At 36.2% G+C, this 25,501-nt stretch overlaps 1 protein-coding gene across 7 annotated transcripts in view; it reads left to right on the top strand.

The window, feature by feature from the left end:
* The window catches only part of KLHL24 (kelch like family member 24), a 45,205-nt gene extending 23,302 nt beyond the window's left edge, over positions 1-21,903 (top strand). For 5 of the 7 annotated variants that reach the window (XM_032339489.1, XM_032339481.1, XM_032339471.1 and 2 more), the window contains 5 exons: positions 5,906-6,090; positions 7,443-7,561; positions 11,514-11,702; positions 13,199-13,387; positions 20,877-21,903. In XM_032339489.1, the coding sequence (XP_032195380.1) occupies positions 5,906-6,090; positions 7,443-7,561; positions 11,514-11,702; positions 13,199-13,387; positions 20,877-21,077 (883 nt within the window). In that variant the 3' untranslated portion in view covers positions 21,078-21,903. The remainder of the gene's footprint in view (positions 1-5,905; positions 6,091-7,442; positions 7,562-11,513; positions 11,703-13,198; positions 13,388-20,876) is intronic. The other 2 variants (XM_032339524.1, XM_032339513.1) reach the window with 2 other exon arrangements.
* Positions 21,904-25,501: the final 3,598 nt, after the last annotated feature.

Genomic DNA, 25,501 nt, shown 5'->3' with positions numbered 1-25,501 from the left:
TGATCTAAGAGCACAAAAGCTTTGGTAATATGCACTCTCAGTTGTAAACCCTCGGGAGAAAAAACAGTAGAAATCAATCATAGGAGCAAATCTTACGAATAGTTGTCTTTTGATTAATATATATTATGCAACTTTAAATCTCTGTACTACTGCATGATGACTATTTTTAAATAAATGACGAGTAGAAGTACCATGATGTGTCCAGAGTACTGGCTTCAGAATCAGGTCTGGACTGGGATGTGGCTCCATACAAATAGTTAATACCATGACCTTAGACAAAACATTTTAACTTCTGTATCAATTTTCTCACCTGCAAAATTAAGCATAATACCACCTTGTAAGATTGTGAGGATTGGAAATACAATATGAAAAGTATATAACCTAGTATTTCACACAAAAATGCACAATAAGAATTTTTGCTGGTTTCATAAAGAAAATAATCAAAATACATTGTAAATTTGTGCTCTACTTTTACAGAATAGGAAATTTGGTTTGAAAGATACGCTTGATATCAAATGGTTTATTTTAAGAATAATTTATTCAGTTCTGTGGGGAAAAAATGATGCTCTTTGCCACATTCCATTGAGCAACAGAGATAGCTAAGATTTAATAAGCTTGTCATTTTGAGGTTGGAATTAAGTACTTTTCTAATACTTCCTACTACCTCTTGTCTAACAGTTACTGTATAATGAAAATTAAGTCCATAAGGAAGACAAAGCTCAAGTTCCTATTGAAAACCAGTAAGAACATGAAGATTATAATTAAGATTTTTTTTTTTTAAGATTTTATTTATGTATTTGACGGGAGAAAGAGAGCACAAGCAGGGGGAGTGGCAGGGAGAAGGAGAAGCAGCTCCTGCTGGAGAGAGCCTGAAGTCTCAAGACCTAAGCCAAAGGCAGATGCATAACCAGCTGAACTATTCAGGTGTCATTCATTTTTATTCTTAACTCAAACATTTTTCATGAACATATACATATAAGTTTCCCTCTACCTGATCCCTGATACATCAGTTCTCACCAAAGGATACCACTGTTACCAGTTTCTTGAACTCTTTGAAAATATTCTTTGTGTGTATATATTATGTGTGTGTGTGTATATGCACACATACCTCCCTGCTTCTCTCTGTACACTCAGTTCTGCACCTTGTTTTTTTCATTTATAAGTATCTTGGAGATTATTCCACATCGACACATACAGATCTTTAAGCCAGTCTGTTCACCATATTCTTTTACTATGGACAAATCACTAAGTGGGAAGTCAAAGTTTTCCAGGGTTGTTTTGCAAGCATGGAATCCAAACAAAGGGAATTAGTAGATCTTTAGAACTGGAGTCCTCTCAGCTAGTACAGCTTAAGGAAGTCTCACCCACCATAAAAATATTCTTACCAAAGAACCAGTAATGTTCAGGTTAGCTAAGCTAAGATTCTTTCCCTTAAGCAAGAACTTGAATGGGCACAAGAGATGTTTGTTTTTGCAAGACCTTCTGTGATTACTTTTTCACTCATTTACTTATTGCTTTTGTGATTAACCAGTCCCTCTTTTGATATATAGTTCTTTATTTATTTTTATTTTTTTTTAATTTTTATTTATTTATTTGGCAGAGAGAGATCACAAGTAGGCAGAGAGGCAGGCAGGGTGTGGGAAGAAGCAGGCTTCCCGCTGAGCAGAGAGCCTGACTCCGGACTCCCTCCCAGGACCCTGGAATCATGACCTGAGCCGAAGGCAGCGGCTTAACCCACTGAGCCACTCAGGTGCCCCTAGTTCTTTTTTTAGATATATTAATTAATACATTAAGTTTAGTAACGGTCATATCTTACAGACTAGAGAGCCATGTGTCTCTCTGTCATAGGGCTTCAAGTCTCATATCTCTATTCTAGTTAATTATTTTGTTTGATGGCTCAGTTTTCAGATATTTTTGAGTCTTGGAATGGTGAATAGATTATATTACTAATATCATTCCTTTCTTTCTTCCAGTTTCCTGCTATATGGAAACAATGGCTTTCCTATTGTGCTTTTTAAATACATTCAGTTATTCTTCCATTAGCCATGAACCATTCCCAGTGACCCCTTTTATTGATGAGAATGAGTTTGGCCTATCTCTGGCATAGATAATAACTGAGTCTGTTATTTCATCCAACAAGTCCTGTATTTTGCCTTTTGAGATTTTTTTTTTTTTTTAGATTTTTAAAATTCATTTATTAGCACACAGGGGGAGGGCCAGAGGGAGAGAATTATTTTAAATCTTTCACATAAATCAAAGAATGTAATCTTTTAATTTGATCTTCTCTTTAATTCATGATAAAAGAGGATGGTGATTTTTTTAAAAAACAATACTTGTCATAGTAAAAAAAAAAAAAAAAGATAATTTAGTTGTAATACGTAATACTTTCCCAGGAACAAATGGTAAAATTTAATACTAAAACAGCAGATATTTTTTATTTTATCACGGCAGAATCAGGATTTTCACTTTAAAGCATTAATAAAATAATGTTCACTCCAAAAAATAGATTGAACTAGAGTATCCAGACTTTTATTCATCCTGTATTATCTTGACTGCCTTTTTGTTCCAATTGCCATTATTAGCTGGAATAACACATTTCCTTCAAGGCGGTCATCTCCCTGCCTTAGATAAAAGTTTTTCCAACCTCAAGAAATAAAGAATAACTTCTAAGAAAGATTTATTTATTTTAGAGAGAGAGCCCTCATGCAAGCATGAAGAGGGTCAGAGGGAGAGAAACTCAAGCAGACTCCCCAGTGATCTGGGAGCGCAGTGCAGGGCTTGATCCCACAACCCTGAGATCATGACCTGAGCCAAGACCAGGAGTCAGTCATTTAACCGACTGAGCCACCCCAGGCATCCCTAAAAATAACTTTTGGTGTATTCACAGTCTTTAATGAGAACACCAGGCTTGTCTTCAATTAAGTTAAAAACCATTTGGTTGCAAGTAAGACCTTTAGTACAGGCAAAACTACCAGTTTATTGGTCTTTTCAGATAAAAACACATTTCCAGTAGACACTGAAAAGATCCTTTATTTAGTGGGGCTACTTGTTTTAGTCATTAGTTTTTGGTGCTATTCTCTCTTCTTATTCAAAAGTACAAAAATAGACAACATATGTTTATTAGGCTAAGAAGTGTTAAAAAAAAGCTAGCAAGTTTAAGCAAAGAGAAGCTATAACATAAATCAAATGTGGGACAGCTGAGTGGCTTAGTTGATTAAGTGTCTGACTCTTGGTTTTGACTTAGGTTGTGATCTCAGGGTTTTGAGATTGAGCCCCATATTGAGCCTGATGCTGGGTGTGGAGCCTGCTTAAGATTCTCTCTCTCTCTGACCTGCCCCTCCCCCTAATCTGTGATGCCCCTTTGCTCTCTCTCTGTCTCTTCAGAAAAGAAAAAAGTAAAAATGTTATAAGGAAAGTGTATAAAACACAATTCTTATAATATATAATAGTTACCTTGATTTCATATTAAAATAACTGGGAGTCGTTGAGCTCTAGTGACAGTATTAAGTAACTTTTGATCAGTCAATAAGTAAGGCTTTGAGGAAAATCACATGGATTTGTTTTAGAGGTATTTTAAGTATAATTTTAGGAAACGATAATTTTAGGAAATGATACTTTTATGAAAAGGGTAAGTTAGTTGTACCGAGTATCTGGTGTTACTCTTGATTTACTTTAATAGTTTCTTTATGGAACTAATGTGGAAAATAGTATTGATAATATTTCAGTTCTTCTGATGATGTCTTACTATATACTAGATTAGGGTTATATGATTTGCTAGGCTCCTAAAAGTAATTTTTATTACATCTGTGAATACGATTCTTTTCTACAATACATTTTTCTGATTTTGTAAAGGAAAAGTATGCCTGGCCTGGAACAGGTAAATGATCATTAGTTGGAAAAGCTATGAGTAAATGTAGCTAGAATATAGTATCTTTGTTAAAGTGACGTACCAGTATTGCTTAATTTTTTTTTCTAATGTAATTGTGAAACATCATACTGACTAAAACTACAAATTAGCGTTCCAATGTGGTCTTTTTTCCTTCCACATTTAAGTTAAGAGAAGAGGGATTGTTAGCATTTTGCATCATGAGATTAAAATTGTAACAACCATAAAATGTAGTTACAGGACCTTTTTCATTTCAGTTATATTTGTGAAAAAATATAAAAGTCAAATAATTTTAAAATTACAAGCTTTCTATTGAGCCTTATGAATAACAACAAAAAACTTGAATAAGCTTTTAGTTTTTCCTGTATCTAAACAGGAAATTTTTTTTTAAAGATTTTACTTATTTATTTGACAGAGAGAGAGAGACAGCGATAGAGGGAATACAAGCAAGGGGCGTGGGAGAGGGAGAAGCAGTCTTCCCCTCCACCCCCAGACCCTCGGATTATGACATGAGCCGAAGGCAGACAACTTAACAACTGAGCCACCCAAGCACCCCAACAACAAATTTTTTTAAGGTTTTTCTTTGTTTTTTGTTTTTCGTTTTTTTAAGATTTCTATTTATTTATTTGACACAGGGAGAGATCACAAGTAGACAGAGAGGGGGAAGCAGGCTCCCTGCTGAGCAGAGAGCGGGATGTGGGGCTCGATCCCAGGACCCTGAGACCATGACCTGAGCTGAAGGCAGAGGCTTAACCCTCTGAGCCACCCAGGTGCCCCTACAGGTTTATTTATTTATTTATTTATTTGACAGAGAGAGAAAGAAAGCACAAGGAGGGGGAGGGGCAGGCAGAGGGTCCACAGAGCAGGGAACCCAATCGGAGCTCAATCCCAGGACCCTGAGATCATGACCTGAGCTGAAGGCATAACCACCTAAGCCACCCAGGCGCCCTGTATCTAAAATTTAAACTACAAAATAAAAGAAGTCCATGATTAACATAAACCTTAGGATTCTCTTCATGCTGTAAATGTTTTTCCACTCTGAAAGTAGTCCATGCTCATTATCATTGTGGAAATTTGTGTTGATAGAAAGAAAGAAGCCACGCTATCCAGAGATAACCATCATTAGCCTTTGGTGGTATAGGTATATTCTTTCCACACACATTTTTTACATAGTATTGATGAGACCTTCAGTACAGTTTTTGGTCTTGCTTTTTTTCCTTTAACATTCTTTGTTATAAACTCTGTTAACACTTTAATTGCTCAGTGTTTTGATTTGGATTGCTTTAATGTACTTAACTTTAAAAAACTATTTTAAGAAATAGTTCCAAGCAAATACATATACTTCTTTAAAAGGTACTTAGATTATAATATGAATTAGTTTTTTTAGAACTAGCAATCCGGGGTGCTTGGGTGACTCAGTATGTTAAGCATCTGACTTCAGCTCAGATCATGATTGCGGGGTCTTAAATCAAGCCCCTGCATTGGGCTCCCAGATAAGCAGGGAGTCTGCTTGTCCCTTTCCCTCTATGCCTCCTCCTATTCTTATTCTTTCTCTTAAATAAATAAATAAAATCTTAAAAAAAAAAAAAGGGACTAGCAATCTTATGAAAAATCACATTTTTCTTCATGATCTTACCTTAGTATGGCTGCACACATCTGAATTACTACAAAACTACCTTTGGAAGTCATCTTTACTATTACCAGGATTCCAGTTGAGTTAGGTAGGATTTTTGGACTGCTTTGTAATTTTTAAGGCAAAACTGATAGAAAAAAAATACCCATAGAAATTTTCTGTGGAAAACGACATCACTAAATCCCTTGCAAATGTCTCTCAAGGTCTCTCAAAATGTCTCTCAAAATCCTTCTCAAAGTCTTTGGCAGCCTGTGTTATGTGGCACGTGCTCAGGGAATAAACAACTGTTTACTTTCTACTTTCTTTACATTCATGTATATTTTTAGAGTTTTCAACAATCTTGAGTGTATTTTATTATTTATACATTCTTATAATAATTGTTTTAGGTCAACTGGCTATTCTGAGGTGATAGTTGTCGTTGGAGGCTGTGAACGGGTTGGAGGATTTAATCTTCCATACACCGAGTGCTATGATCCTGTGACAGGAGAATGGAAGTCTTTGGCTAAGCTTCCAGAATTTACCAAATCAGAGTATGCAGTCTGTGCTCTAAGAAATGACATTCTTGTTTCAGGTAAATAAAAATTATTATTATAATGTAGCTACTTTTTTAAAAAAATTTTAAATTTTTTTTATAAACATATAATGTTATTATTAGCCCCAGGGGTACAGGTCTGTGAATCGCCAGGTTTACACAATTCACAGCACTCACCATAGCACATACCCTTCCCAACGTCCATAACCCCTCCACCCTCTCCCTCCCCCCATGCCCCCACCCCAGTTTGTTTTGTGACATTAAGAGTCTCTTATGGTTTATCTCTCTCCCGATCCCATCTTGTTCCATTTATTCTTTTCCTACCCCTCAAACCCCACACGTTGCATCTCAACTTCCTCATATCAGGGAGATCATATGATAGTTGTCTTTCTCTGATTGACCTATTTCGCACTGTAGCTACTTTTAATTTGAACACAGCTTGGCTATTTTAAACAATAGTAGTGTCTCAGAAGAAAACCATGAAAGTGAATAGGCCCGCTTTCAGCAGATCAGTTTATACAACAAATAAAACTGGGAATGACTTTTTCTCTTAAAAACAGGCTCAGGATGATCCAGAATGATTTATAAACAATCCACCAGAAAAATGCCTTTAATCGTCATATTTTAAGTGCTCTCAAATGCATATGGGATATGGCATAATTTTTAAAACTTGAACACATTAACTTTGTTTTAAAGAACACTGTGAAGTATGCAAAGTGAAACTTACTCATAGAATTAATTAAGAAAAAAAAAGCAAAAAAAAAAAAAAAAGAATTAAGCATTTCTGATCCAACCAAGTTTTCTGAAATTCTCACCAAAGTTTATGAAATAGGTTTTTCCTTAAAATTCTTAACTTGTAATTCTTTTATGTTGATGTTATATCTAAAATCTGAGACAATGAAATGACAGACATTATACAGAGTATAACTGCATTATCATTGGTCCTGAGTCATTTATTTGGTTAATAATTTTACCAGCTTTGGAGTTACTCTATTACTACATGTTACACAATTTAACAAGACATAATTCATTTTGTATAGTGGTATGCTTTTGAATAAATGGGTGATTTTTTTTAATCTTTTTTAAATAATTCTGTTGTTTGGGTGCTTCTGATGTCTGATTCAAATTAATAGCCTTATACATTTGTAAAACTTATATTTTGCATTTTATTACTTAGGGCCTATGATTCTCAAGATAATAATCGGCAAGGTTTAAATCTACTCTGTAGAACTATTTTCATTAAGCTTTAAGAGGGTCATTCTTTCATTCATTGAACTAAATTCACAAATTCTTAGACTGGGTAAATAAATCCTAATTATAATTATCTATGCCTTGAGCATAAATCCCTTGATGACATACATAACTGTGTATACATTGTTTTGCATTTAAAGGTGGAAGAATCAATGGCCGTGATGTGTGGATTTATAACTCACAGTTAAATATTTGGATCAGAGTTGCTTCTCTGAATAAAGGCAGATGGCGTCACAAAATGGCTGTCCTCCTTGGTAAAGTAAGAGAAACTATTTTTTATTACTATTGCTGGCACATTTCCAAAATAAATACCACAGTTAAATCCTTCATCTTACTCAGTCTCAGGGTATTTTGGATTCAAATTGTATTTCCTTCCATTTCTAACCTCAATAGATAAACTGAAGATATAAACAATTTGACACTGTACTTTTGAATGGATATTTTGTTCTCCCAATTTGGAATTTGTGGCAGTGCAGCACATTTCTCTTTTCATGCTCCATTGGAGTCTGAAAGCTTAAGAAGCATTGGAAAATAAAGGAGTTACATCGAGTACAAAAACAGGCCAATGTCTAATCCAAGCAATCTTTTTCCCTTTACTGACTTTGGCAGTCAGGCAAAGATATATTTATCTAGACTGATGTTATTTTATCTTTTTTCTTTATACAAGTTAGGGACAAAACAAATTTAAAATAGTGTTAAGATAAATTCACCAGTGTATTTTAGAAAATTGATTATTGACTGTGGCTAATAAATATTTTAAATACATAATTTGGGGGGTTGCCCAAGTGGCTCAGTTAGTTAAGCATCTGACTCTTGATCTCAGCTCCAGCCTTGATCTCACAGTTCAAGCCCCGTGTTGGGTTCCATGCTGGTTGTGGAGGGTACTTTAAAAAACAAATAAATAATTATATGTTGGTTCTGAGCCATTCTCTGTCCTTAGGAACTTGAGAAACACTTGTAGACCCGTGGGTTCCAAGCTTTTTAAAAGCAGCTACATCCTTTTTAAAGTTAAAAAGTTAAATCTAACATAAAACATTATGTAGAACAGATAAAAATACAGCAGCATATACCAAGGACCCTTTAGTTTTTCTTTGCCTCCATCTCTATTAGCTCCTTCAAAGCTATCTTATATTAATAAGCAATCTGAATAAAAGCAGTATACTTGCTTGCATGTGTATTTCTGACTGGTTCCCTGATACCCCCTTCTAAAAAGATTGCTACCTCTTGGGCCCTCATGTGGAGACATTTTAGAGTCACCAATGAGAAAACAGAGCTGCCCTAATAGAAACAGAGATGGTGTAGGAACCCTTCCCACTCAGCCTGGTCCCCTCCCCCTATTTCCCCATAGAGCCTGCTTGAAATTTCTATACTACAGAATATTAAGAGTGTCTCAAAGCACAGCTGGAAAGCTAACTTCCTAAGGCTATTGATCTTTTGTGCTGCTGCTCTCGACAAGGTCACTGAAATAATGGGGACCTTGAGATAGATATAATAGAAATAAACTAATTCTATTTGGCTATTTTCTGAAATCACTAGTTTGTCAGTAATTGCTGTATTATATATAGTTTTGGTAGCCATCCTTCAAGAATGATAAAATATTACTGAAAGGGGCAGCTAAAATATTGAAGTGGTTGGAAAGAGAAGAGATCTGACTAAAAAAAATTGTAATTATTTAGTCTGGAAGTACAAAGGCAAATACAAATGATGGATGTCTCAAATATCATGTATGGATTGGCGAACATAGATTTATTTGACAAATGTTAGTATACTTGACTTGAAGTTACCTAAAACTTAGAAGCAATAAATCAAGACATGAAAGGAATCTTTCATACCTTAAAAAGTAAGTACTCACGTCATGGAAACTGTTACCCTAAAAAATTACAATATAAACTGAATTCAAACCTATAAAAGTATTTAAATTTATAAATGATTTCTATTAAGAAAACCTAGGTAAGATGATTTGGAATAGAGAATCTAAGAGTAGGAAAGAATCTTAGAGAAAATTTTGTATAACTTTTGCAGTTTTTAAAGAAACCTAATTCAGAGAAATCAAGTCACTTGCCTAAGGTTACACAGAAAGTAATAAAGCAGGAGCAAAGCAAAAGTTCAAGATTTTCTTAATCTAGAGTACTTTCATCTTGGTGCTCACAACATATATTTTTAATTTATGAATGCAAGAGAATGGTAAAAAAAAATTAATCCTCAAAATTATATTATGTGATAGGTACTATTACTGTCTACATTTTTATTGAGGAAATGAAGACTGACTCTCAGAGGATAAGTAAACTGCCCAAGATTTACATTTCATAGCAGTGCTAGATACTGAACCCTGCTTCTGCTAACTTCAAAGCCATGCCCTTAATTGCTACATTGTGCCACAGTTCCCATATACTCTTCCAGCTGGGTGACCTTGAGTTGTTACTTAACCTCTCTGAACCTCCTAGTGTTGGGAGAACAAACCCACCAAGAGATCATTTTAACATAATATGAGAAGTGCAGCCTTGAAATACAAAATAGCATTGGCTGTTCTAGAAATTTGGAGGCATACAGAAAGATAAATTGTGGACAGACTTGAATGTAGGTGTATAAGGTTTGGCCTTGACCACTTAGGCATCTGTTGCTGAACTATTAAAAGGAGTTGATGAAGTATTTAGGAAGATTAATCTGTGGTTGATGGAGCACAAGAGTGGAGACCAGGAGATTAATTGAGAAGTACAAAATGGTATGGATCCTGAAGTAGGATAGTGGCAGTAAGAAACAAAAGGGACAGATGTGGGATGCTGTAAAAGAAGACTCAGTGGGACTTAATAGTTACTTCATATGGAGGGAAGAGTTGATAATGACTGTCGATTAAAGGAATTGTGGATGTTAAACTGAAGAACCTCGCTTAAGTTAAAAGTTTCTTTCTTTTTTTTTTAACGATTTTATTTATTTATTTGACAGAGAGGGAAATCACAAGTAGGCAGAGAGAGGGGGAAGCAGGCTCCCTGCTGAGCAGAGAGCCTGATGTGGGGCTCGATCCCAGGACCCTGGGATCATGACCTGAGCCAAAGGCAGAGGCTTTAACCCACTGAGCCACCCAGGCGCCCCAAGTTAAAAGTTTCTTATGTATCTCATTCTTCTTTTTTTTTTTTTAATATTTTATTTATTTATTTGACAGAGAGAGATCACAAGTAGGCAGAGAGGCAGGCAGAGAGAGAGAGGAGGAAGCAGGCTCCCTGCTGAGCAGAGAGCCCGATGCGGGACTTGATCCCAGGACCCTGAGATCATGACCTGAGCCAAAGGCAGCGGCTTAACCCACTGAGCCACCCAGGCGCCCCACGTATCTCATTATTCTTAATGGATTATCTACATATAGGTCATTTAATAAATGACTTGTTGATTAGTTCAGCTGTCACATAAAGATTAATATGTCTGCCTTCCTTAGATTTGTGGAAGCCCTTTGAAATATATAGTATAGAGTTAATTGTGTGGTAGATACTTTGCTAAGCACACTTGATACTAAAATGAAAAACAAGATAGGCACTGCCTTCAGTGTTCTTATGGTCTAGTATTCCTTATCTAATATTTTAGATTTGTAGCTTTATTGCTTCATAATAATCGAACATTTTCATCATCCATGAGTGTGAGCATTTAAACAATCATGTAATTCTCAGTGCGAGCAGTATCACCCTTAAGGGGGTGAAGATTATTTTGGGGGATGAAAAAAACTGTACTCTTCCATGTGTAAAACACAGATATACATATAGGACATAAAAGGATATACAGTATATGGTGGTATTAAAACTTCATTTGCAGGGGCTATTAGGAAAAAAAAAGTCTAAAAAGTCTCCCCCGTGGTGAGAGGGTGCTAATGAAAGTTTCAAAAACTAAGCTAGATTTATTGCAATTATAGTTATCAAGGGCTTTTAAAGGGAAGAGATCCTTTAATTCCTTAACCAACTAGTTAAAAAATTCAGACTTTTGGGGCACCTGGGTGGCTCAGTGGGTTAAAGCCTCTGCCTTCAGCTCGGGTCATGATCCTGGGGTCCTGGGATTGAGCCCCGCATCGGGCTCTCTGCTCCACAGGGAGCCTGCTTCCTCCTCTCTCTCTGCCTGCCTCTCTGCCTACTTGTGATCTCTGTCTGTCAAATAAAAAAATAAAATCTAAAAAAAAAAAAAAAAATTCAGACTTTTGACAATTAAGATTTTTCCATGTATTTCACATACAGGTATATGTTGTTGGAGGCTATGATGGACAAAACAGACTTAGCAGCGTAGAATGTTATGATTCCTTTTCAAATCGATGGACTGAAGTTGCTCCCCTTAAGGAAGCAGTGAGTTCTCCTGCCGTGACTAGCTGTGTAGGCAAATTGTTTGTGATTGGTGGAGGACCTGATGATAATACTTGTTCTGATAAGGTAAGCCATGTTCTCTTACAGAAATTACCAGTTATGTATACGGGAGGAAAAATACAGAAAGCTTATCAAATAAATAGCGAGGTCCCTTAGTGTGAGGAGCCTTTTAAAAATTGTCTAGTACTTTACACTTTGGGGGGAAAACACTAAGTTTCAAGTTACTGAAGTGAAGTCCTAATATATCTAACAGTTTTTTGTAAAAAGCATTATTTAATCTTTTTGAAACAAAACTACTCTCAGCATTGGGATATTCTACTAAATAGTTTTAAACCTTTTCCTGTTACAGTCTGTAGAATCAAAAAATTACTCACAAAAAACAGTTGGGAAGTGAATTAGCAGAGAATAAAATATAGTAACTACACTGCTTCCACTGGGTCATCTTCTGCATACTTTATAAGTATTTTTTAGAGCAAAAAAGAGGAAGAGAAACATCTGTAATGTCAATAGAGGACAGCTCAGAGTTGCTGCAGTTCATTGAATCCCTGGGACAAAAGAATATTTGTCTTCCTGACACCTTAGAAAATACTGTTATTCTGGAAACTACTGTCTGATGCCAAACTGTTTAGCAGTTGTTAACTAAATTTTGTCAATCTGTTATTTATTGATTTTATTTATTTGAGAGAGGACACGGGGAGGAGCATGGGGAGAAGGACAAGCAGACTCCGTGCTGAGCACAAAGCCCAATGCGGGACTCCCATCTCACAACCCTGAGATCATGACCTGAGCTGAAACTAGGAGTCAGACACCTAACTGACTGAGCCACCCAGGCACCCAGTCAGTTATCTTTTTAATTAAATTTAATATAATGTGGCCAAATGTTACTATTTTAGAATTTAGAATTTGTGATCATTCAGAGTATACTGAAGTTTCCTGTGTTCTTTTGCAGAAAGGACTTCCTAAAAGCATAAAGAAATGGTATTCAGATTGAGGCATAGTTATCCTGTATGAACAATTTTTTAAAAATCTGGACTGTTGGGGCACCTGGATAGCTCAGTTAAGTGTCCAGCTCTTGATTTCAGCTCAGGTCATGATCTCAGGGTGTGAAATCAAGCTCCACATTGGGCTCCATGTTCAGCAGGGAGTCTGCTTGAGATTCTCTCTCTCCCTCTCCCTCTGTTTTTCCCTCTTGCACCCCAATTCACGTGCATTCTCTCCTCTTTTCTCTCTCTAAAATCTTAAAAAAAAAAAAATGTAGACTGTTTAGTAGAAATAAGTAAAGAAAACCTATCATGATAGTGTAGTATCTGTTCATCTGGAAACAACTTGTGTTTATTATTCTATTCTGCTTGATAGTAATAAATTTGCATTTCTTTTGAGAATTTTATAATTCAGGCATTTCTCTATCAAGCTAACCTCTCTTAATTCTGTGAATTAATGTGAATTACTGTAATTAATGGGATTCCATTTTTAATTGTGTTTCTATATATTGGTAGACTTTTATTAAGTAAATTTGCATTTTGGTTTAGAAATTTCAATAAAATATTTCTATATATTACTAGGTTCAATCTTATGATCCAGAAACCAATTCTTGGCTACTTCGTGCAGCTATCCCAATTGCCAAGAGGTGTATAACAGCTGTATCCTTAAACAACTTGATATATGTTGCTGGTGGGCTGACCAAGGCAATATACTGCTATGATCCAGTTGAAGATTACTGGATGCATGTACAGAATACATTCAGCCGACAGGTAATGACCTAAAATAGTCCAAAAGAGAAATCAATTTAGGAGGGACCAAATACATGACCATTATAAATATACTGTAATTTCACTGTTAATATCATTCATGCATACTGGAATTATTTCATAATTTTTAAAACCACATAAAGCATATGGTATTCCTGTTTTAAACTTGTTTCAGGGAATTGTTTTATTGAAATACCTTATTTTCTACCATCCCATGGTGAAGCAACCATTGCACTTGGGCTGGTAGTTTTTTTTTTTTCCCTTGACCTCTTTCAGAATCTACTCCAGTCCTTATCCCTATCTCTTATGTATTTTGAAAGAGAAGAAGTGCTCCCAAACTGGTTTCTTTCCTTCTGTGGTTTTATTATGAAAGAAATGGGTGAGGGCACCTGGGGGCTCAGTTATTAAGTGTCACCTTCAGATAAGGTCATGATCCCAGGATCCTGGGATTGAGCGCTACATTGGGCTCCCTGCTCAGCGGGAAGCCTGCTTCTCCTTCTCCTGCTCCCCCTGCTTGTGTTCCCTCTCCCACTGTGCCTCTCTCTATCAAATAAGTAAAATCTTAAAAAAGAAAGAAAGAAATGGCTGGACTTAGGTCTCATCCATGCACACTACCTATATCCCTACTCCATCTCCACCCCCTGCCTCCCAAAAAGCCTCTGCTCAGCCTTTGATTTATGGCCCTACTCTCCTTCTAACCACCAAAATGCTTGATGGTTCTAATGCTGGAAATCTGGATCTACCAATCTACTAGTCTAGAGTTACTCTCTCAGAGGTCATTACTAATAATCTCCTCAGTCTCATCCATATTCTCTTATTTTTTCTGCCCAGCCCTTAAATATGGGTATTCCTTGAGTCTTTTTTCCCTACCTGCTTCCTAGTTTATACTCCATTTCTGAGTGGTCACATTTATTGCCCAGTACTAATTTCAAATCTTGATCTTCATTAAAACCTTTTTCTCGTGCTCCAGACTCAAATTTCCAACTGCTTATTTGATATTTTTTATGATGTCCCAGGAGTTCAAACTTAAAACAGAATTCACCTTCTTCCCCAAGCCTACTTTTTCTATTTCCAAACAACCTAGTGAATGGAAAACCTAGTGAATGGATAATTCTACTCGTCTTTGAAGAACCACTTCATAGTTACAACAAACTGCAGTTTCCTGTTTAGGATTGATCTTCCTTACTCACACAACACTTCTGGCACCAGATATGTGGATTTATTCCTACACCAACCAATTCTCCATCTCCTGCTGAATGTCTTACAGTTCAGTTCAGTTCCAACACTATCTGCCTGGAGTTAGCACCAGATTCCACAGGTTGAGGGCACCTGGGTGGCTCAGAGGGTTAAGCCTCTGCCTTCGGCTCAGGTCATGGTTCCAGGGTCCTGGGATCAAGCCCCCCATCGGACTCCCTGCTCAGTAGGGAGCCTGCTTCTCCTTCTCTCTGCCTGCTACTCTGCCTATTTGTGATCTATCTCTCTGTCAAATAAATAAATAAAATCTTTTAAAAAAACAAAAGACTGCCACTACTTCCAACGCCAACCGCTAGTTCCAGCTTGTCCCCCAGTGCTTTTGACTGACTGGCTCTAAATTAACATTCCCACAACCGCCTCCCTGGGTTCAGTAATTTCCTAGAACAGCTCACAGAAATTAGGGAAATACTTGTGTTTATCAGTTTATTATATAATAAAGGATATCATAAAGGATACAGATGAAGTGGCACATAGGGTGAGGTCCAAAAGAGTCCCAAGCACAGGAGCTTCTGTCCTGGAGCTGATGTGCACCACCCTCTCAGCACATGGATATGTTCGCTAACCCAGAAGCTGTTTGTATCCTGTATTTGGGGAATTTTTATGGAGGCTTCATCATGTAGTTATTAATGTAATTTCCAGCCCCTTTCCCCTCTCCAGAGAATGGGGAATGGGGTTGAAAGTTTTAAGATAATGATTATGGCTTGATCTTTTTGGTGACTAGCCCTCCCATCCAGAAGCCCACCAACAATTGCCTCATTAGAACAAAGGACTTATCACTTGGGAAATTCCAAGGGATTTAGGAGCTCTGTATCAGGAACTAGGGGCAAGACCAATATATATTTTTCTATTATTTCATACCTAGACTTAATTTCTTAGAGTTTCCTCACTTTCTCCTAAATTGAATCCGGTATATCAGTTCTGTGTCCTCAAGAGTGTTTCCTCTTCTTCCATTCCTGTAGTTCCTGCTTTTGTTCAAGTTCTTACCAGTTCTTCCCTAAACAAAAATAATAATATTCTAATTAGTGTTCTTTAATGTCTTGCTTCTGTCTCCCATTTTGCCACTGATTATTTTCCCATAATTCTTATTATGCGTCTCCTTTGATTGGAAACATACTGAATAAAATCCAAGTTTCCCCACTTCATTCTAGGCCTTCTGTCGTCTGACCTCTGCTTGTCTGTTCAGATTCACTTTCTGCAACTTCATCCCAATTATGTTAAGTGTCTGTTAAATTGCATTTGCTATATAGATCCTACGTGTTCTTGCCTTGGTTCATGAAGCCGTCTCAGACTCTAATGTCTTTTCTATCTTCTCTACTTGTAATTCTACTCCTCTTTGAAGGACCACTTCATAGTTACAACAAACTGCAGTTTCCCTGTTAAGGATTGATCTCCTCCTTTTCTGATCTGTCACTGCACTTGCATTTATATTATGGCAGTCATAATCTGTTATGGGTATAAATGTTTATTTCCATACCAGAATTCCATCTTCTTGAGAATACTGTTTTTTCTAACTCATTTTAAGAGTCTTATATGCAAATGTGTAAAGAGATATAGACTGTAAAGAAAGTGAATAGGGTTTGAATGTAGCACCATTTTTCTAAAGTTTTTGACATTGAAGTATAATCTCTAATTAGTAATGTATTCAAAGTAACATTGCCTCAGCTGATAAAAGGGACATAATAAGACCTTCATGGTACAGAGGGGATATAATAGACCTTCAGCTTCATGGTACAGAGGGAATATAATTTTCTATCCCTCATATATCACAGTTAAGTAAAAATGAATCACATTTCTCTAGCTGAGTGGCCTGTCTTGGAAAGGACAGTCTGTAGAGCTGAGGTGTGCCCATATAGAAACCCATATTATAGTCACATTCACCTGTGTGACAAGTGTTTACACTTACAAATTTTTTTTAAGTAAACTGTACCCCCAACATGGGGCTTGAACTCCCAGTCTTGAGATCAAGAGTCACATGCTTTGCTAACTGAGCCAGCCAGATGCCCCAGTTTCTGAATTCTTTGATGAAAGCTAACCTTTATTGGCTTATAGTGGGTATTTTTTTTAAAGGTTTTATTTATTTATTTGACAGAGAGAGAGACAGCGAGAGAGGGAACACAAGCAGGGGGAGTGGGCAAGGGAGAAGCAGACTTCCCACTGAGCAAGGAGCCTGATGTGGAGCTCCATCCCAGGACCCTGGGATCATTACCTGAGCCGAAGGCAAACACTTAACAACTGAACCCCCCAGGTGCCCCTTATATTATAAAGTGGATATTTTAAAGTACGATGCATTTTCACCAAGAAGTACTATTCATTCAGAACTTGGCTATACTATAGAAAATGATAACAATTTAGGAAGATAATATCTAGCATCTATCATAATGCAGGGCATATAATGAATATATTTCTAACTACGTGGTTGAGATAAAGCTATGAAAAAGCAACAGGACAAATGGTACATTTTTTTCTAATTAATAACAGTGACTTTGAAAATTTCAAAGAAAAATCACTTAGCTCAGAGGTCTATTAAATCTATGATGACAAAATCATTGAAATCCAAATCAAATATTCTACGTCAAATTTCTTGAAGCAAAAAAACACTGAGATTTCTGGGATTATCTTTTCTCCTCAGTCCATTCTTATTACCAATACCCCTAAGTATATCTGTATAGGGGCGCCTGGGTGGCTCAGTCAGTTGAGCGTCTGCCTTCGGCTTAGATCATGGTCTGAGGGTCCTGGGATCCAAGGCCCACATCAAGCCGTGAATCAGGCTCCCTGCTCAGCAAGCAGTAAGCCTGCTGCTCTTTCTTCCTCTGCTGCTTCCCCTGCTTATACTCTCTCTCTCACTCTGTCAAATAGGTAATAAAATCTTTAAAAAGATCTTAAAATTCTTAAATAAGAATCTTGAAGAATATCTTTGTAAGCATTATTTATAGGTAATTTTTGAGCCATCTTTAAGTGTTTGCCTACCATTTAATGCTATAGGTGAAAAAGGGAAAATCAACTGTCATTTCCTATTAGACAATTTTTTGAGTCAAACTTTTTTCTTTTTTCTTTTTTTTTTTAAAGATTTATTTATTTATTTGGCAGACAGAGATCACAAGTAGGCAGAGAGCCAGGCAGAGAGAGAGAGGAGGAAGCAGGCTGTCTGCCGAGCAGAGAACCCAATGTGGGGCTCAATCCCAGCACCCTGAGATCATGACCTGAGCGGAAGGCAGAGGCTTTAACCCACTGAGCCACCCAGGTGCCCCAAGTCAAACTTTTTTCAAATGCTTAGAATACTAAGTGGCAAAAAAAAAAAGCTGGAAAAAAAAAAAAAAAAAACTCTTTGTTGCAGATCTAATGGACCTAATGTAGCCTTTTTCTGTTTCTGTCCCTTATCATGTCCATGCCTCTTGACTGTTCATAATCCCCAAAAGCCACAGCTTGCTATTTTCAACGTATTTTGCTTTTTAAACTTTTGTCAGAAATATCCTTTGGAAAATTGTGGAATTTTTTTTTAGGTCCGTTATAAAGTTTGTTCAATCCCTCTTCAGTAGCCCAGGTATTTAAACTGTCATTAAAGTTTAGAATAATAAATGAAAAAGTCTGACTTTGTTTATTGTTGGAATTTTAACATTTAAACATTAAGCATTATAAAAAATAATAATTAAGGGAAGGGCTTCTCTTTTTTTTTAATACTAGGATCATGTTTCGTTCAGTCTTGAAAAATAACATTAAAACTTCATGTGGTGGGGCACCTGGCTGGCTCGGTCAAGAGAGTATTCAACTCCTGATCTCAGGGTTGTGAATTCGACCCCCCTGTTGGGTTTAGAGATTACTTAGAAAAATAAAATCTTAAAAAAAAATTTTCATGTAAAAGGGTACCTGGGTGGCTCAGTGGGTTAAGCCTCTGCCTTCAGCTCAGGTCATGATCTCAGGGTCCTGGGATCGAGTCCCGCATCAGGCTCTCTGCTCGGCAGAGAGTCTGCTTCCTCCTCTCTCTGCCTGCCTCTTTACTTGTGATCTCTCTCTCTGTGTCAAATAAATAAGTAAAAATCTTTTTTAAAAAATCATGTATTGATAATATTTCCATTTTTTTAAAGATTTTTATTTATTTATTTGATAGACAGAGAGAGATCACAAGAAGGCAGAGAGGCAGGTAGAGAGAGAAGGGGAAGCAGGCTCCCTGCTGAGCAGAGAGCCCGATGTGGGACTCGATCCCAGAACCCTGAGATCATGACCTGAGCCAAAGCCAGAGGTTTAACCCACTGAGCCACCCAGGTGCCCCAATTTTTCCATTTAAAAAAAAAAAAAAAAAGACTTTATTTGACACAGAGAGAGAGAGCACATAAGCAGGGGGAGCAGCAGAGAGAGAGGGAGAAGCAGGCTCTCTGCTGAGCAGGAAGCCCGACATGGGGCTTGATTGCAGAACCCTGGAAGTTGAAGGCAGACGCTTACTGACTGAGCCACCCAGGCGCGCCCCAATAAATTATTTTTCTTACTAGCTGTCACAACTTTTGAGATTCTAATAGAGTGAAATAAGCTACTGTATCTAATACAAGTAATTTCCTGATATGAAGGAATAACTGATTTCAAGGTTGCTTGCTTCATTTATTTCTGAGCATTATTACCTGAAATGACATTGTAATAAGATCCTATAATCATATAGTTTAAGAATCATCATTAAAGTGACTGTAAGGTTCAATACTGTAGCCTAGGTTCTATCTGAAAACTGAGGATGATAAAGTTTTTTATTGTATTCAGAACTTTTTAGAGTTTATAGAAAGAGCTCACTGTGCTTTAGATGAAAAATGTAGTTTGGCACATAATTGGTGTAATTCATGGGTGTTATTCCAGATAAAAGTTTGTCATTCATTAATGATAATGAGGCAAGTTATTCTGGGTATGTGTAAACTCTCATATAGGTACTTTCTTTCTTTTTTTTTTTTAAAGATTTTATTTATTTATTTGACAGAAATCACAAGTAGACGGAGAGGCAGGCAGAGAGAGAGAGAGGGAAGCAGGCTCCCTGCTGAGCAGAGAGCCGATGTGGGACTCGATCCCAGGACCCTGAGATCATGACCTGAGCCGAAGGCAGCGGCTTAACCCACTGAGCCACCCAGGCGCCCCTCATATAGGTACTTTCAAGTTCTCATGAATTCTTTTAGACCTGAAGATATTACCTTCTGTTACATAAGTCTACCAAGATTTAATTTCTTCTTTAAGAACAAAACTTAGGGACTCCTGGGTGGCTCAGTCAGTTAAGCATCTGCCTTCAGCTCCAGTCCTGATCTCAGGGTTCTGGGATCAAGCCCCATGTCGGGTTCCCCACTCACCTGAGAGTCTGCTTCTCCCTCTCCCTTCACTCCCTCCCCACCTGTTCGTGCTCACTCTTTCAAATAAATAAATAAAATCTTAAAAAAAAAAAAAAAAAGCAAAACTTATATACACAGCAAATCTAGTTAAGTAAAAATTATTATTGTACTGATTGGTAGAACCCATCTCATTGCTAGTTATATAGGAACAGGATGATAATAATTTGCAATAACTTTATGAATTAAAGTAATTGAATAATTAAACTAATGTAAATAGAATGTTTGACCTGCAGCATAACCAGATCCAGGAAATAGGGAGACAGTTTTAGTGTAATTTCTTTCTTGGAAGAATCACTATCGTCCTTGCAAGAATGTTTGTTTCTTATAATAATTATGTTATTGACAGAGAAGAGTAAAATTCAGCTAAGAATCCCATTTTGTGCAAAGTTAAAATATTATTTGGGGAGTTTATATAACCCAGCCAAGGCTCCTGTAACAGTGCTTTGTTAATTTGTTTTTGAGTCTTTCTCTCGTTCATTCATTCAGCTTGTGGGTAATCCCACATAATGAATAATGTTCCTACTCCTTAGTCATGTAATAGCCACTTGCTGTAATAAAGGACCTCCCTGTAATAGGAGAAGCAAGCCACACTCTTCAAAAATATTTTTGTTCAACTACTGTTAAGTTAAAACCCTTCTTTCAGTCCACTACCCCCACTTCACCTCCTGCGTCTTGGCCCCAATCATAACATATATTTTATTTTAACATTTAATTCATGCAAAATTATCTAGCACTCACACATAGAGCAGGAGTTCAACAAAAGGGAGTTTATTTCATGACTTTTGTCTGCTAAAGCATGTCTTATTTTACTTTTCAGCTTGCTACCAAATTCCTTGCCTTCCAGAGTTAATTTTTTTTTTTTTTTAATGTATTTGGTTCAACAGGAAAACTGTGGTATGTCTGTGTGTAATGGTAAAATATATATCCTGGGTGGAAGACGGGAAAATGGAGAAGCCACAGACACTATTCTCTGTTATGATCCTGCAACAAGTATCATCACAGGGGTGGCTGCAATGCCCAGGCCAGTGTCCTATCATGGCTGTGTGACTATACATAGATACAATGAAAAATGCTTTAAGCTCTAAAGCCAGGATACCTCACCCAAGAAGCCACACTGATCCAAGATGAGAGGTTATAAGAACTCCAGAGTGGGAACTTGACATATCTCCTTTTGTGCCATGTACACAAAAAAGTAAAGGTAATAATTGTGGTGCCTTTTCCCCTGAAATATCGATCTTTCAAACTGTAATAAAGTCTTTCCTGTAATTGGAAAAAAAATTTTTGTTGTTGAAGATAATAGTGGTTATTGCTTGGGTTTTGAGAGTGTACCTTTGTAAGTATTTGTAAGAAATTCATGTGGAATAGGAAATAATGCCTGCCTGCCTGTATAACCTTTAGGAATTTCTGAATGGTTTCTCCATTTATATACGTTTATCTGTAAGCCTGTATATTCCTAATTTTGTCATATATGTATAGAAAATTGCATGACTTAGGCTTCATTTAGGTTAAATCACATAATGCTTAGAATGCTTACAAAGGGGAGAAATCAGTTTTAAAAATCTTTTTCACTAAAAATACATCCAAACTGATAAATTTTATTGAAGGTTTTTTTAATAACTGATAAAAATGTAATGACAACAATTTGAATATGACAAAATACTGAATTATCATGACTTCCTAGAATTGCTGTCTTATATCAAACATATTTTTGGAAGAACATTGGATAGGAGATAGAAAAGCAGGTGCCCCTAAAATGGGGAGTAAAATTGTAGGTTAATTCCTAAGAAAAATTATGTAAGACCTTGAAGGGAAGAACAACCCATTGTGACTCTCAAAATACCTCTGTATCATCTCTAAATCCTCTAGGGAACACCTTTTTAGAACCTGGCAAGAGAGTTGAAATCCATTTTGCAATATTATTTTGTGGAAAACAGGGAAAAATTTTCTCCCTAGCCCAGTAGGGTTTGACTTCCATTAGGATGGTGCTTTGGGAGAGGACCTTTTCCCTGGTTATCCTCCTTTCCAGTGAACAGGTAAAAATCTTGGAGTCTCCACTCTTGAGTTACCTTTAAAGGATAAAGGTGGGACCACCTGTCAGTGGGTCCATTTTTCTTTTAAAATTAGCTATCCAAAAAAACCTAACAGTGGTATTTGCAGTCTTTGAAGATAAATCTTTCAGTTGGTACCCATTGTGGAAAATACTGGTCAACATTCTCAAATTGCCTTCGTCTAGATTTTTCAACTCTAGTTGATAAGCTTACTAGTTTTCAGTGAGGAATGTAAAATGTTTTCTAAGGCAAATGGAATGACAGGAACTGTAGAATAAGTGATTACTGTTATTCCTGGGTGAACAGATATAATTTACAACATTTTAGGGATATTCCAGGGATGTTCCGGGTAGCCTGCTGGATTTCGACTGCCCAGGCACTATTGTTGTCTCAGATCATAATTATATACTCTTTGTCACGGGAGAGATGATGCAGATGTGTGATTATAGTACCACCAGATATCTGTTAAAACTAAGTTAGTAATGAAAAACCTAACATAGATAAATCATTTTGTTTTCTCATCTTAGGATGATTCAGAGATTTCTAATAAACTGTATGGATCATCAGTTTAGCTGGAATCTGAATTCTGAGGAAAACTCTAAAGATCTTATAAATAATTAGGGAATTAAAATTTTCAAATCATAATTTGAAATGACATGTACCTTTTCCTGATAATTATCAGAGCAATTCAGGAAACAGTTTTCTATTGTTTTCATTGAAAAGACAATTGTAAATACAATTGGGATACTTGTTTTAATTCTGAAGTAAACATCTACTTCTGCATTATACCTTTTGTAGATAATGGAACCTATTTAGTTCAGAGATTCTTTGCAGCAGATGGGATAATGTATGAAAAGTGTTTTGTAAATGCTGAGGATTAGACAAATGATACTTGTTATTTCATGTGTATTGGTAAGATCATGCCCATACATAAACAGACACTGCGCACACACACAAAACTCTCAAGATCACTTGTATTGTAGCACTTTTGTCTATTGTAAAAATATTAACTAGTTACTTGTATTTCTTTATACATTTATTTTTACTATCCGTGTATTGTACTAAATTTGAAATGAAATCCTATAAAACAATTTGTTTAAACATAGACCTCATGCCAATATTGTTTCATTTTTTTCTACATAATTTAAAACTATGTAAATTAAGTAGGGCACCAAGAACTTCACTTGAATTCTATGAAATTAACAGTTTTTGAAATCACTCAGCTGATATTTTAATATACTCTAGTTATCTTCCTTTATTGATTGTTGATAAATAACAGTGTTAGCACTGATCAAAGAATTTTAGGATATAATTAGTATATCAAAAGGGATTCATCAGCCAAATTGTGTCAGATTATATTCACACTGTCATCACATAGTTGACAGATTTTCTTTTGATAGGAGATGCTCATATAAGCCTTTGGATTAGTATGTATGTATACATGTATAGATAGATAGCAGAGTCATGTACACGCATATATACAAACACCAAGAATTTGATCAGTTTGTGATGATCAGAAAACACATAGAGTAAAAATTAGTTGACTTAATTAATTTCAATCCCAGAAATTTTTATTTGGGCATTTCTATAATACTTTTTTACATTTGAAAGTACACGATAAGGGCCACTTGGCTGGCTCAGTCAGTGGAGTATGCAACTCTTGATCTTGGGGTCATGAGTTTGAGCCCCACATTGGGTATAATGATTACTTAGAAAAAATTTTGAAGTACATGGTGAGTATTAGTATAATGACTTATATACAGTCAGAATCTATGTAATACATAAGGTTTCACAAGATTAGAAAACAAATTGGAGGTAGAGACAAGTTTGCTAAACCCAGCTGTGATACCTCAGTGGGAAAAGGAATTCAAGCATATGTTTTGTAGCTTAACAAGAAAGTATAGTTGTTTTTTGTTCATGAACTCGTGTTTTCCTGTCTATGAGTGAGCTATAAAGTGGTCTGATTTTTGAAACAGTAGACCTTCGTTTTCAAATTTAATCTCCCCACTGACTACTGCACAGGTATGAAATAGTAGCTTATTGAGTCTTCAGTAACCTTCTGTTTTCCTAGATGACTGAAATATAGATATTTTCCTCCATTTAAACCAGGTGTTAAGAAAAAAGTGATGTAAATACTCAGGGAGGGTATTGTCATTTTGGCCTATTGGGGTGTTTAAAGTGCCATAACTATATAACCTTCAGTTCATATCCTAGAGTAAATTTAATTTGGTAAAGGGGCTTCACACAGGCGGTGGTTGAACATTCATTCTTTTATATTTAGAAAGATGAAAATGTTTTGTGGACTGATACATTTTCTCTTAGTGAATACGAATTGTTTATGTATCTCTACTGTCATATACCCTTTTGAAACTCAGGAAAGACAAAGGCTCAGTTATACTACTTTTGTCAATATGCAAACCAGGTGTGTGTTGTTCGTTTTGTTTTGTTTTGTTTTCCTGTTGTCTGGATATGGCAATAGATTTAAAAAAAAAAAAAAAAAAAATTGCTGTGAGAACCCATACATGAAAAGAGAGAGTTTGAATTGTTGTGTGTGCCTTTTGTGTCTTGAGATTTATGTGTGGAAAAGACATCTCCAGACTGTATTTTCAAAGAGAAGAGATAGCTATTTATGTGGTGCCAAGTAATAAGATAAATGTCTCTTAAAGGTTTCCTATGGAAGCCTTTGTTTTACTAAACTCAAGACACAAGTTAACCTCAACATAATTTTGGCCTTATTAGAATTTCTTGTGCATTATATCAAAAGCCAGGTTTACATCACCTCACCCCATTATTATTTTTAGTTAATAAATTCACCATGTCAAGTAACCAGAATGGGGGCGATTTGGTTGGCTTTTAAGTAGCTTTGATTAGGTAGCTCTACTCATTGTCACATTTAATGCTAGACATCAGAAACCACTTGAGCCAGAGTGTGAATTGATAATTCCAGAGACATTTTCAACAGACTTCACATTTTTTAATGTTTTTTATGAATGTGTTATGTTTGTGTGATTGCCTTAGATATTAAATTTACTTAGTGCTGAAGATGATCATCATAATTTTTTAAAAAAACAGCAGTAGTCATAACTTATTTTATATATTGTTCCAAAGAGAAAAAATTTGTTTTGATGTTTTCAGAATAACTGCATCAAAATTTGTTTATGTGCCTTAAGTTCTCTCGTTCTATTTCAGCTTTCTTTTTTTTTTTTTTTATTCTAAATAAAGCTTACCTTAGATGTGTTTCATATTTGTTTCCTACAAAGTAAACTCCCCTTCTTAAAAGTTTTAATGAACACCATGTGATTGCTTGGCAGAACGAGGATGTTAAGAAATGTTGTTGAGTGCTTGGAGTTTTATTATATTTGAGGGTTTTGTTTTGGTTGCCAAGGTGCTTTTTAAGATATTTAGACAAACATCTAACATTGATTAAACCTTTGAAAACATCATTTGCAGTATCTGCATCT

Source organism: Mustela erminea, chromosome 1 (genome assembly GCF_009829155.1).
Source record: "Mustela erminea isolate mMusErm1 chromosome 1, mMusErm1.Pri, whole genome shotgun sequence".
Classification (NCBI taxonomy): Eukaryota; Metazoa; Chordata; class Mammalia; order Carnivora; family Mustelidae; genus Mustela; species Mustela erminea.
Note: the sequence above shows the minus strand (reverse complement) of the source record. Positions and strands in the feature narration are given on the sequence as shown.